Here is a 13,623-nt window from a genome sequence, read left to right as displayed (position 1 = left end):
GTTTGTCTGAGTGTCTGATCTCACTGCTAACCCTTTTGTTGCCAGTGAGGGCCCACTAAATGTTCTGCTATTGGTATACCTTGGATTAGACAAACTTCTTTGTGAAACTTTGGCAGGAATCCTATTGTACGGAACTGTGTGCATGATCTCCACCATATGCCTTATATTATGAAGTTGCAGATGTAGGGTTGACTATTTCAGAGTATGATTTTTCCCCTTTCCCCCTACAGATATTGATGAGTGCAGTACAATACCTAATGTGTGTGATGGAGGGGATTGCACCAATACTGCTGGGAGCTATGTCTGCATCTGTCCTAGAGGATTTACCACAAGCCCTGATGGATCTCGCTGCATTGGTAAGTTGTTCTATTGGTAAAACCCATTCTTCATCTACCTTTTTATTTTTCATTTCCTTTCAGTGCTGAGGATAGCAAAAGTAAAGGTACATTAATGCCTCGTAATCAGGACACTGCTAGTGTGTGAAATTGTGGACCATTAAATTTGAAAATATAAGACCCTTATTATTACTTTTAAAATGATTATTATTGTCATTATAAAAATAATTCAAATCTATTTATCTGATTGTGTTTAAGGCAAATCATACTCTTTCTTAAACATGGTACTAGAAATCCATGTAAATAATTTGACTACCAGTAGACTTTTAAAACCCAGTAATGGTGGACAATGAGGGGTGCCGGTATAGTGTAGCAAGTGATTTTATTTGGATATCAAAACAGAAACAAATATTATTGCGCTCAAAAGCATTCAATCTGTATTGGTGCTAGAGCGTGTGGAGAGTGTGGATACGCATTTCAAAGGCAACATCCACCTTTGAAATGCGTTCTCCACTCTCCACAAGCTCCAGCGCTCCTGACAGTCTTTCTCGGCGGTGCTCTGAAGAGAGAGCAGCGGTGGCTGCAGCGGTCCTCTTACTGGCTCCAGTGAGAGATTTCCAGCTGCAGCAGTACCCACAGACTCCCATCCATCACTCCCAAGACCCTGGATCCTACACACCTTCTCCACTGAGACCTACCAATACAGATTGAGTGCTTGTGAGTGCAATAATATTTGTTTTTGTGTTTATTTCAAAAAAATATCACTTGCTATGCGATACTGCTGCCTGGCGCCCCTCTCTTTCTCCACAGCTACTGGGTTCCCAGCCTTCATGAGCAGCAATTAGCTCCTGCCCTTCCCTTTGGGTGTTTTGCTATTTGCTTTTTTATTATTGATATGTCTGAGTTAATTTCTATACTAATAGATTATCGTTTGTGTACATTTTTTATGTAAATAAATTATTGCAAATAATGAAAAAATAATATAGTGTAAACAATTCCAACACAAGTCAAACTGTAGTTAAATGTTATTAAAAATGACCTTTCCTTTTCAATCTGCAGCTCTGTAATTTTCTGAAAAGGCAATGCAATATGGCTACCTAGAGGTGTTGTGTACACAGAATGTGTACAGAACGCCCCACAGGAACATTATTTCCTGGTTATGTGATTGGCTCACTGATTTTCCCAGAAGTCTGCCCTAAGATACAAGTCAGATTTTAGGCATCCCCTGCAACAAAAATGTCATTTTTGGTATGATACTCCCAATAGGAACATGCCTAAAGGGACGTAGGCCCAGCAGCTTTCCTCATTAGTGCCCTGCAGGTGCTGCAGCTGATTGATAATTTTGAAACAACTCCCATTAGACCCACTTTTCCACATGGACACAGACAAACACACGGGATATCTTCAGAATAAGAAAAGGTAGAAATCTGCAACAAAGTTTGTTAAAATCCTTGCAATGAACATAGATCACCCAGAGGGGAATGTTTTTTTCTCAATAAAAGTGGAGTCACGCTTTAAGTTGTAGAGTATTTTCACTCTATTTATGTTGGTTGGACAGATCAGCTGTTTTCTTGCATATACGGTATATATATATATATATATATATAGGTTGAATATTCATATACACATACACATATACCAAGTAGTACACAAGACCCTTTGAGAGCTTGATGAGCACCAGTTATAATTTTTTGACTTTTAAAACCCATTGAATGATTGAACAAACTTAAATTCATCATCAGGTAACACAGACCCAAATAATGGTGTATTGATTAGTTAGTACAGGTCACAGCCTAATGGGTGCTTATACATCATGCATTTGTGGTAGCTGTGTGTGTCAGGTGAAAGAGGAATTCTTACATTATCAGATTCCATTAAAAAAAAAAAAAAAAAAAGTTTAAACTTACAATGCATGTGATTGAATATTGAAAATGTATTCATGATGTTTGCCCTAAGCCAGAGTTACCTCATCACGTGGGTTTTCTTTTACTATTTCTTTTCCTGTTTATATTTTGTTCGCTGACCTGTCCTAAGCGGCAGTCCTATTGCATTTGTAATGGTATTGTAAACCTGAAAATCTCAATGAATACATTATAGAAAGAAAAACTCAAAACATGTACTCATTAAATTACACTATTATTTATTTGAATATGTCACATAGCTCTTTACATAAGGCAGAAGAGATCAGAAAATTATGTGTATAGATTTACATTGCATAGTCATCAATAAATAAAAAAAGAAAAACAAAATTATCCAGATTTAAGCAGGCTTTTACAGGTATATTACATTAATAATCCTTTTTGAAACATAATCTAAAAAAGAAAAAGCATCATTAATTAAAAGCTGAACGACTCAACACAATAAAAAAAAAAAAAATATATGATTAGTACATTTTTGTGTAACTAAGAAACAATTAAAAGAAAAAAAAAAAATCCATTGCAATTATTTCCAATTACACTTAAAACACATGTCATTGTTCTGGCAGTTAAATGATGTTCTTAGCGGTTGGACACAGGATTAGTTCTGACCTTTACCCGTAATAGTTTATTGTTAAAATACAGAAAATGAAGAGTCAGATTTGCCGAGGATTACTTTTTGCAAATGTGTGCACATAATTGATGTCTGCTGGGTAGGAAAAGACCGAGTCAGATCGTTGAGACCTAAATGTGCCTCTTTGTATGGAGAAAGATCCCCATAAGTGTAAAAACAGATTTCTATTAAGGGACAATTTATTCATGTGTTTCTCCGAGATTCACCAAACTTTCCCACATTTTTTAAAAAATTAGTAAAAGGGGATGCATCTTGGGTGGAAACTTTGATAAATAAGCCTCTAAGGGGTTTATCCATGTTTTCACCGCAGATTCACAGAATTTTCACCCATGATTATATTTTTTTCTAATTAAAGCTCAAGTTTTTTCATTAGGTAGAATAGTATTTTGCATACAAATCTAAGACCTTCATAAGATCTGCATAAGAATCTAACCAGCTGATCTAATTTTATCCAGAGCCCAATCAGTCAACCAGAGGGTTGTTGAAGAAGTTGTAGAGTGCCATATTAACTATTCAATTGCCCCCAGTCTCACTGTAACCTGCTGGATAGATGAGTTACTGGTGTCTATCATGTCTGCAGTGCTGATTGGAGGGGGGAGCACTGCAGGTGCTGTACTGCAAGGAGCCATGTTTTAGGCCATATGAAGAAAGCCATTACAAAATATCAGCAGAGGTAACCCACCACTATTCTCTCTCAAGCTAATAAAATTATGGTGCCCAGAGTCGGGCTTTAAGAAACATCAGTACAGTGAATTAACTTGCATACCAGTTGGCAGTAGCAAAGAAGACAGGTATAAGGACGAACCTGAAAGTGGATGCTTTATGAACTAATATCTCTATAGCAAGAAGACTACAAGCGTGGTAAAAGGACACCAATTTTCTATTAATAGCCAAGTATTTTAGGGGAGTCCAAAAATTGGGTGGGGCAAGCACACTGAACATGGGTAGCCTTGGAAACAGTCTCTTTAGCCTGTTTTATGCAGGCTCCTGATTTGTGGCTAGACTTACACTTTAAATTGACTTCCAGATTTCTTCTTCTACATTCTTAAAAACCTGGTCCCTGTTAACATTTTCCCCAGAATACAACAACTCAGTGGCAAGCACAGCAAAGGCATGCCAATGACAACTGTATACCATACACCAATTCGATTCTTTAAATCCTTACATATTTTCCTAGTAAAAAAAAATGTATACCCTAGCTTGCAGCAGATGAGGATGATAATATTAGTCCTTATATCTGTGAAGGATGAATTTTATTTATAATGTAGTCTTGGTAGACTGAAGATTCCTTGAGCACATCCTATAGACCCTATTTAGCCAATGCTATTGCTTGCAGCTCCTGGCTGCAACAGCTACAGTACTATATTCATAAAATAAACTTTATAGTGAACCTCTGGCCACATATTCTATAGTGAGTACTCCAGTATTTAAAAAATCGAGTGTTGCCATAATTCAGGGAACTGGGACCACAAGTCTCATGGTTGTGCTGAAAGGTGTGTACGGCCTATTGCATTAAGGCTTGCACTTTAAAGCTCAAACATGCGTGCATGTGTGTATGTATAATAAATAAAAGAAAAAAAATATATATATATATTTATATACATATATACTGTATATATAAATAAATAAATATAAATATATATACATATATGCTGTGTATATATATATAGTAGGGCAGCTGATATTGTCAGTAGAGCAGTAGATGTGTCAGTAGGGCAGTGGATGGTGTCAGTAGTTTTTTTTTTTATTTGATTATTATTATTTTATTTTTCTATTATCTTTTACAATTTTATTTTTATATTATTTTTACAATTTTTTTTTATACAATATTTTTAGTCGCCCTGTTGGGGGGCTTTGGCGAAATATCAGCAGGGGGAATCTGCGCTGCACAGGGTGATTAGGGTGTGCCCAGGTACACCTGACTTACCCACTGCACACACCTATGGTTGTGCTTTGGTTGCTTCTCTCCAGTCTTCTCATCTTCCTGCTGGCAATTATGTTGCCATTAGGGAAACAAATTAAACTTGAAATGGTGGACCATAAGAGTTATGCTTTCTGTCTTCTGCAATAAAGCAAAGCTGATTTTCAATGTAGTGACCAGAGAAGTAGATAAATATGAGCACCACACCCACATTTCTAGAGCTTATTTTACAATATATATCCAACTAACAAGCTGAAAGGCCAGGCTGTATGCCCCTAACCAGGGCTTAAAATGGTGTAGAAGAGGAAAAGAGGCAGAGGAAAGGAAAGAGTAGTGTCATGTAATATTGTCATTCACCCCAGAAGAGGAGCAGCACAGCATGGATGGATGGGTAAGTCTGTGGAGCAGTTTTTTTATTTTTAACCAGTGCTAGGTAATACATTTTTCCATTCTTTGATCAAGCTGGGGTTTAATCTAATTTTATGTAATTCAGTACAGCCGGATTCTAGGAAACTACAATGTGTTTTTAGGGAAACTACAGCTTTTGATTACTACATCTTGTGCAATGCAGCTTACTCAGTATAGAGTGGGTGTAATTGAAAATGCCTTGTCTCAATAATTGCAGGCTTAGCAATTAGTCAGTTTTACCAGAACACAGATATCTCACCAAGTATTATTTTATCACCAGCTCAAACAGTTCCTTTTCCTCCTCCCCCCCGTCGACACCTCATTGCATCTTAGTTATCACCATTTTAAAAAGTGATAACCTGCATAATGAATTTTGTAAACTAAATATTATAGGTAAAATATCTCAAAAATCAAATCAAAGAAATTAACACACATCAATGAACATATGACCTGTCTTGCAACCGTTTTTGGCATATGACTAATGGAGGACAGACTATATCTTCCCCTCCAGGCAGCATTATTGTGTCTTGTTGCCTATCCCTATATCCTGCATGATCGAAGGCCCTGTCTGTGATGGGGTGTGCCATAGCCTGAGGAGTACAGTTACCAAGAGGTCTTGTGGATATAGAAAGCTGGAGTTGATTGTAACTAAGTGCTTTTGACCGCTTTTGACTAAGTGGTCCATCATATAGGGTAAGGGTCAGTGTGTACTTCTGCTACTGGTTTAAGGACATCTCTTAGCACCTTTCTGTGTAGAAATGCACCTACTGGATCCTTATTCTTGAACTTTTCATCTCCTACAGATATGGACTTAATTTATACATAATGCAAATAGCTGCATTTATATTTTATTATGACCCCGTATTTTGCTTTTGCAAATAGAGCCCATTGAGAATATTTGTAAGGTGTGGGTATTGTTGCATTCTTACTGAAGGAAAACAGAACATATTCTGTTAAGCTTTATTTTACATTCCTCAAATAGACAACATAGTAAGTACAGTACAGTTTATAAAAAATTAATTTTTGGCCTGCCAGTTTATTTCCTTCTAAAATCTAGTTGAGTTGGCTGCCTATTTGTGATTTCCTGTCTTTATTTTCAGATCAGAGGACTGGCAGCTGTTTCTCTGCTTTAATTGGGGGCCGATGTGCTGGGGAACTTCCTGGCCAGTACACAAAAGGACAATGCTGCTGTGAAACTGGGCGATGCTGGGCCATAGGTCAAACCCCAGAAATGTGCCCAGTCAGGGGGTCTGGTAAGTACTCAGCGTATTCCTCTTTGTTCATGTGCCATAAGAAGTTGATAGTTTGATAAGTCTTAAAACTGACATTATTTGAGAAGTTTGGCTTGCATATTCAAACTACACCAAATCATCATATTCCTAAATATACATATTTGTAGACTGGAAGAACATGGTTGAGTGATTTGCGTGTATAGCATGATGTCTCACCAGAAAACACAAAGTGTGTTGTAATTGTGCTTTAAATGACAGAATAAAGTAACACTCACATAACGTCATTGCTTTACAATGTTTAGAAACCTAATCTAGAAAGCAAAGGGATATTGTTATTAGACATTTTTTCCCACATCTTGTGATGATACTAAGTATTATTCCTTGTGTCCACAGATGAATATCGAAGACTTTGCATTGAAAGCCTGCCCTTAGGCCCTTCATATCCAGGAACTTATCCTCTTGGCCCTGGGGGTAATGGACCTGGAGGTGTTGGCCCTGGTGGAATTGGACCAGGGGGTGTTGGATCTAATGGATTTGGACCAGTTGTGATTGGACCCAATGGGCATGGAAATGGCTTACCTAGTGTGGGTACTGAAATTGGTAAGAAACGTGTAAACAAACTGTTTCAATTTATTTTGATAACATTAGGCAACTAAAGATCATAACCCATAGCTAAGTCCCTAACCAATAAATAAGTGGGATATATAATTTCTGCCTACTCATTCCTCCTTAGTATTCACTTTATATTCTCTTCTTCTCTTAATGCATTTTATGTTGAATTGTCTGAAAATAGCTTGATATAATCACATTAGGTAATTATAACATACCTTCTTTGATTAGGGATTCTACTTTTTAGCTTTTCTTACTGTGATCACAATAAATGAGCAAGAGATTGAACTAATGCTCTAAGCTAGACTTTATTGGTCTTGTATCCCTGTGACAGCTGTAATCTTGCAGCTCTCAAATAAGAATGATACCTGTGCTTACTACATGCACCACCTTATACAATGTGGAAACGATTTATTTTATCTGTACCTACTAAACACTGTTGGATGCATGTCAGCACAGTCTTTCTTCTAGGTTTCCATTGTCTCTAGTGCAGTACCTTATTCAATGCATATACAAACCCTAAAGCTGGCCAAACATGTAGCCGTTATAGGGATATTTGAACCACTTTCTATGCACATATGGTAACAAACAAAGCAATTTACCACCCACTAATTAGATTGACCACTAGAATTTGGTGGATCGTGAAGTGAAGCTTCAATACAGTCTATTGAACAACTGCACTGAAAAAGAAAAAAGCTATAAAATGTTGTCAAAAGCAAACTGATGTTTACGCCAAGTTTGATAAGATTTGTTTTGATCCAATCTCTTTGGAGTTGATTAAAATCTTTGTTTTATGATATCACTTGGTTAGTGATTTAAAAAAAAAATGGAATTGAAGGTTTGAGCATTCTATCAAATATACTTAAAATGTATGTTCAGTTTAAGGTTCTGCAAGCATATCATTAAGAATACCGACAAAGCACACAGTTTTCAGGATTGGTGCTCATTGTTTTAAATCATCATGCAACATCTAGTGGCCTTTAACTATAACTGCATAAAATATGCTCACATTAGTTCAAGCTGTCTTGCAGCTTTGGCATTTAAACAATATTGTTTTTTTTCAGGCTTGATTCAAACCATATTTTAGATGTTAAGCCCTGTCTTAAAGCATGTCTGTTTTTTCATGCTCTGGGACACACTGGTCCAACTATTATTAGATTAACAATTTTAACAATGGAAAAGGTATGCAATCTCCCCTCCCATAGAGTAATATGAATTTAAAAGGCCACAATGACTTAATGGTTAAGTTAACTAGTTATCTAAAGAGAAATGATGTGTTTCATCTTAGACACAACATTGCAGTACTGTTATAGGGTTATACTACAGAACACTGTAAATGCTTACAATGTTGTATTACTTTTTTACATGTAAGGAACTGCTACATTAAATCAGACAGGAGATATCTGCAAGCACTTCACTAACTTGTGCCAAAATGGACGCTGCATCCCTACACCAAATAGTTATCGGTGTGAGTGCAACATGGGTTACAAACAGGACAGCCGACTGGAATGTATAGGTAAGGCATAAACTGGACATCATGACACATGAAAAGCCTTTCCAAACTTTTTTTTTTTTCTAAAGAGGAATCCTTAAAACTATTTTCAGGTCTCAGATAAAAATGATTATATCTACACATTACAGGATCAGTAGGTATTTGGCAAGCAGAGCAGATCATTTATATTGTAAAGCACTGTGCTATATAAATCCTGTGTAATAATAATAATAATTTCTTTACACTCACTTTTCTATATGACAGATATTTTCAGTAATAATTATGAAATTGAACAAATCATTTTGTGCAGTTAAAAAGTAGACATTAATAATTGTTATGTACCTTTACATTGTTAGTCGGGGGAAATGCCCCCTTATGTTGGTGATTAGTGGGAAAGTTCCTGCATACATTGATGGTCAGTTTAGTGCTCACTGACATGACTGTCAGCACTACACAATGTCCTTTAGATCTTCTAACATTTATATAGCGCAAAAGCCTGCCTGAATGAAAACAAATTTATTTAGTTTAGTTAGTCCTTGTGTTACATACTTTTAGTAAATCCAAAATGATTGTATAAAAATTGTACAGTGAGCTTCTAATTGGTACTCAGTGGGAGAAGGACCCCCTAACATTGGTGGTCAGTTGAAAGAATGCCCCTGCATTGATGGTTGCTGCTCCCACACCACTGCCCAGTAAAGTTGGTGCCAGAAATATGCAGGAACTGTTAGCTAGGAGATCAATCCACCAATGGCCAATGCTGGTTAGGAAAGCCTAGTCAAGACAATCTACTTGCATGACTTTGAGTTTTTTGTGTTTTGGTATTGAAAATAATAGGCCTGTTAGAAAAATGGACTCTGGGGACTGCCATGAAATACACAGATGTGCAGCACTCATCCTTCAAAGACATGCTTCCATTTTTATTCATCTGTTCCCTACTCTAACACCCCATCACCCTCTATCATCTGGACCCATCCCTAGATTTTCCATTATATTCAATATCCAGTTACCTCTTTCTCTCCCCTGAATAGCCCCACTTCCTTCTTTAATTTCTAGTCTTTACTTTGCCAATGCTCTATTTTTATCTACCCCCCCATTAATTTCATGTTTCTGCTCTTGCCTCCATGTGTTCTGCTGACCTGCTGTCATCTATGGTCTGTTCTCTACTATCACTGATTTCTTCATAAGTCAAGTTTAATGTAGAAATTAATAATTAACCTTGTTTAGAAGCAATCTTAGGATCTCTTAAGATTTTTCATCACAATCTTGTTATTTACAGATGTAGATGAATGTGCCAGCAGTCCATGTATTCACGGAGACTGTGTGAACACACAAGGATCATACCACTGCAGATGCCATGAGGGGTTCCAAAGCAACCCTACCAAACAAGCTTGCATTGGTATATAACATTTTTTTATATCTTTATTCTAACAGGTTTATCCAAAAAGTAATACAGCATTGATCAGGTTTTGTGTACATACAACTTTTGTAGTTAAAACAATATAGTAGTGACTTAACTTTTTTGGACTAACATGCTACCATATCTAATTTGTCCAAGTTATTAATTAGGTAAATTAGTTTCTTACCTAGTGTAAGTGATAATAATTGTTTATGCAGTTGTGTTTGGTTCGGCAGCACATATACTAAAATTGTTTATGTATTTTAACCAGCTTAACTGTCTGCATCCAGGACCGATCACTTGTAGGTGATTGCTGAATGACTTATTACATGTGAGTGGCCGTGATTATCTGCGGGAGCCAGCAGCCTCCCATTGCTTTCAATAGGGCTGCTTCCCGCAGGTAATCTCTGGGAAGCCTCGTTGGGGTTCTCGCATGTAATCGGTGTCAGGCACATTTGCAGGTGTAAATATGGGCAACAAAATAATTAGCATATTTATGTCTACATGAAAATAATATTTTAATGGATGAGAGACCTTTTGGCAGTATTTGATATCTTACCTGTACAAATTTTAGAATATCTGCAAAAAAGTGAATTTTACTAACAGATAAATACTCATGGTTTAGTGAAACTATCATTGAGTTTTTTTGAAAAACATATGGCACATACTGAATCCCATTACAGATGTAACATGTAGATGAACCACAGAATCATTTTAAAATTTGAGTTCTTCTGATATATACGTGTACCATGCAAGATTAAACGTGTCTTAATGTTTTTAGACATTGATGAATGTATAATGAATGGAGTGATGTGTCGTAATGGACGCTGTGTGAACACAGAGGGCAGCTTCCAGTGTATCTGTAATGCTGGCTTCGAGACTACTCCTGATGGAAAGAATTGTGTAGGTGAGTGGATCAAAGATTTCTAAGCAGCAATATGAACACCTTACTCAGAGATCTGTTATCTTTTTATGACCAAATTGTAAGAATGTATGAGATGAAAAAAGCTGGATTAAAAGTATGTGTTTTTTAAATTAGTCTTTAGTATGAGTGCCTTTTGTACTTTCAAACATATCAGAGGTCATCATGTTAACGTTACTTCTGTGTTACCTTTAGCTTGGTAAGCATTGCAGAGTATTTAGTGCTGTAAATGTTTTGCCTTGTTGCAACAAGACTGGCCTACTGGGTGAAATAACTATTTTATATGCCATTTTAACATAAGATATGTCCCCTAAGAAAACCTTATTGGTATAGCCTATGTAGCATTTTAACATAAGATATGTCCCCAAAGAAAACCTTATTGGTATAGCCTATGTAGCATTTTAACATAAGATATGTCCCCAAAGAAAACCTTATTGGTATAGCCTATGTAGCATATATTAGTAAAGTGTAAAAAAGACTTTGTATGGTTCAGCAGCTGAATGTCCTCTTTTTTACAGATCATGATGAGTGTGCAACCACAAACATGTGCCTGAATGGGATGTGCATTAACGAGGATGGCAGCTTTAAGTGCATCTGTAAACCTGGCTTTGTGCTGGCACCCAATGGACGCTATTGTGTTGGTAAGTTCCAAAGATCCTGCTATATACATACAGTATGTCACAATTACTGACTACTTTTCATCTAAAATATTTATTGTGATTAACAAGCTGTTCTCTTTGTCTCATGTGACCAGACTGAGCTGTTTGTAATATAGTGCTGCAAAGTAGTGCTTTAAGTAAGATGCCACAGCTCAACGTCACTACCTATTAAATCTTATCACTGGTCAAAATGTAAACTCATAGATTCTTTTTCACATTACGTTTTAATTTATTTATAGCCTACGGCTTTTAATATGAATGATCTTGAAGTTTGTAAACTTACTTTTTGAAGAACCTCACACATTGGGGTTGATTTACTAAAGCCCGTTCAGTTTGCAAGAGAATTTTCCCTAGAGCTTAGTGATTGAGGTAAAGCTCCTCTGACTTCCATCATCTAATCATGTGCAAGCAAAAATGTTTTTTTTTTTTTTTTCATTGCACATGATTGGGTATTCTCTTCAAAGTGAAATGTTACCACATTCACTAAACTCTGTGGAAAAATGCCTTGCAAAATAAACAACTAATTTGCCTTTAGTAAAGCATCCCTAATTACTTTTTTTGAATTCTGTGACAAGCGGGGCATTTTTCCATTAAGAACGTGGGGGGAACACGGTTTCAGCCTCTCCAGCACTGAATATATGTAATGGCAAGGGTGCTGGGCTGTGTGGAGGGTCTATTGATGCTGGCTACTATGGAAACTATTGTTGCTGGAGGGTATCTATCCCATGTTGCTGGGGGACAATCATTGCTGGGACGGATCTACTGTTGAGGGCAGGGTCTATTGTTGCTGGCTGCTGGATGGTCTATTGATGATGGCTGTTGGGAGTCTATTGGTACTGGAGTGTTCATTGTTGCTAACTACAAGGGATCTATTTTACTGTCTTTCTTGTTATCATTAACAAATTCCATACAAATTACTTAGCACCACGAAATGATACTTCATTCTGTATTCTCTAAAAGGGGCATTATTTGGAGGCGGGTAGGGGGCAGAACCAAGGAACGATGCTCTGAGTTGGGTAGTGGGCAGAGACAAAAGGTGGCTCAGAATGGGGGAGTTCCTGTACCTATTTGCTGAAAAAAAAGCCCTGGTGACAAGTATTTACTATGCCCCTTGAGTAGGTACCCCTGTGTTACTAAATGCACAGTTCCGGCCCATTTAACAAAAGAGGAGTTTTAGGAGGCAGAATCACTACTTGCAGGTAGCAAGATACCAACTAATATGTACTGTAGCCCTTAGAAATGGAAAGTAAACAGCAGAGCAGTTGTGAAAAGTGATGGTCAGGAGACAGACAGAGCTCACAATATGAAAGGAAATTTTTCAATTAAGCTTATTGTTTTTGCAATTGTTATTACAATGCTTATGTTATGAAATGAAAATGTATGCTGTGACCATAATTGCACTATTTCTATGATTTAGCACTTCACAAAATGTACTTGTACCTAATATTATTTTTCCCCAAAAACAGATGTAATTCCTGATGTAAATTATCACATTTGCAGCTGTTGGAGCTTTAGATAATATTCCGCCTGTTTGTAGTTCGTGATTAAAATATGATGGTCATATGTGTGTGTGCACAAATTCTCTCATTCTAGTGCAGAGCAGTAAATGCTTTTAGCTGTAAATAAGCCCATTAGTTTTGACACACTGGGGTTATTTACTAAAACTGATGTGCAAAATCTGGTACAGTTCTACATAGAAACCAATCAGCTTACAGGTTTTATTGTCAAAGCTTTGTTGAACAAGCTGAAGTCAGAAACTGATTGGCTACCATGCACTGTTGAACAGCTGCACCAGATTCACAGTGCTCAAGTTTTAGTAAATTTCCCCCACTGTCTTTTCTTCTCAAATGTTATTCGATATTTCAATTTGAATATAGAAAGCTCAATTTCCATAAGACAGGAGTGGCCATTGTCCTTCTCCTTCCGAGAAGTGTGAGACTGTGCAATGGAAATAGCAATTCCAACTCATACAGGTAATGGTTTCCAGGTAAAGCTTTATTAAGGACTTTAGAAAGGCTGCGAGTACGTGCAAGATTATGTGAATTCGTTTTGGCCAATTTATTAGAAAGTAAATAAGAACTTGGCTTTGACTCAAGTGC

General features: G+C 36.9%; 1 protein-coding gene across 2 annotated transcripts in view; it reads left to right on the top strand.

Moving 5' to 3' along the window:
• LOC309563800 (fibrillin-2-like) overlaps positions 1-13,623 on the top strand; it is a 239,470-nt gene that overhangs the window by 165,958 nt on the left and 59,889 nt on the right. For both annotated transcript variants that reach the window (XM_082268412.1, XM_082268413.1), the window contains exons 9-15: positions 231-356; positions 6,315-6,467; positions 6,840-7,046; positions 8,428-8,571; positions 9,824-9,943; positions 10,725-10,850; positions 11,384-11,506. In XM_082268412.1, coding sequence (XP_082124538.1) covers positions 231-356; positions 6,315-6,467; positions 6,840-7,046; positions 8,428-8,571; positions 9,824-9,943; positions 10,725-10,850; positions 11,384-11,506 — 999 coding nt within the window. The remainder of the gene's footprint in view (positions 1-230; positions 357-6,314; positions 6,468-6,839; positions 7,047-8,427; positions 8,572-9,823; positions 9,944-10,724; positions 10,851-11,383; positions 11,507-13,623) is intronic.

Source organism: Pelophylax lessonae (genome assembly GCF_965119305.1).
Source record: "Pelophylax lessonae genome assembly, chromosome: 1".
Taxonomy (NCBI): domain Eukaryota; kingdom Metazoa; phylum Chordata; class Amphibia; order Anura; family Ranidae; genus Pelophylax; species Pelophylax lessonae.
The sequence above is the reverse complement of the archived record's forward strand: the minus strand, read 5'-3'. Positions and strand labels throughout refer to the sequence as shown.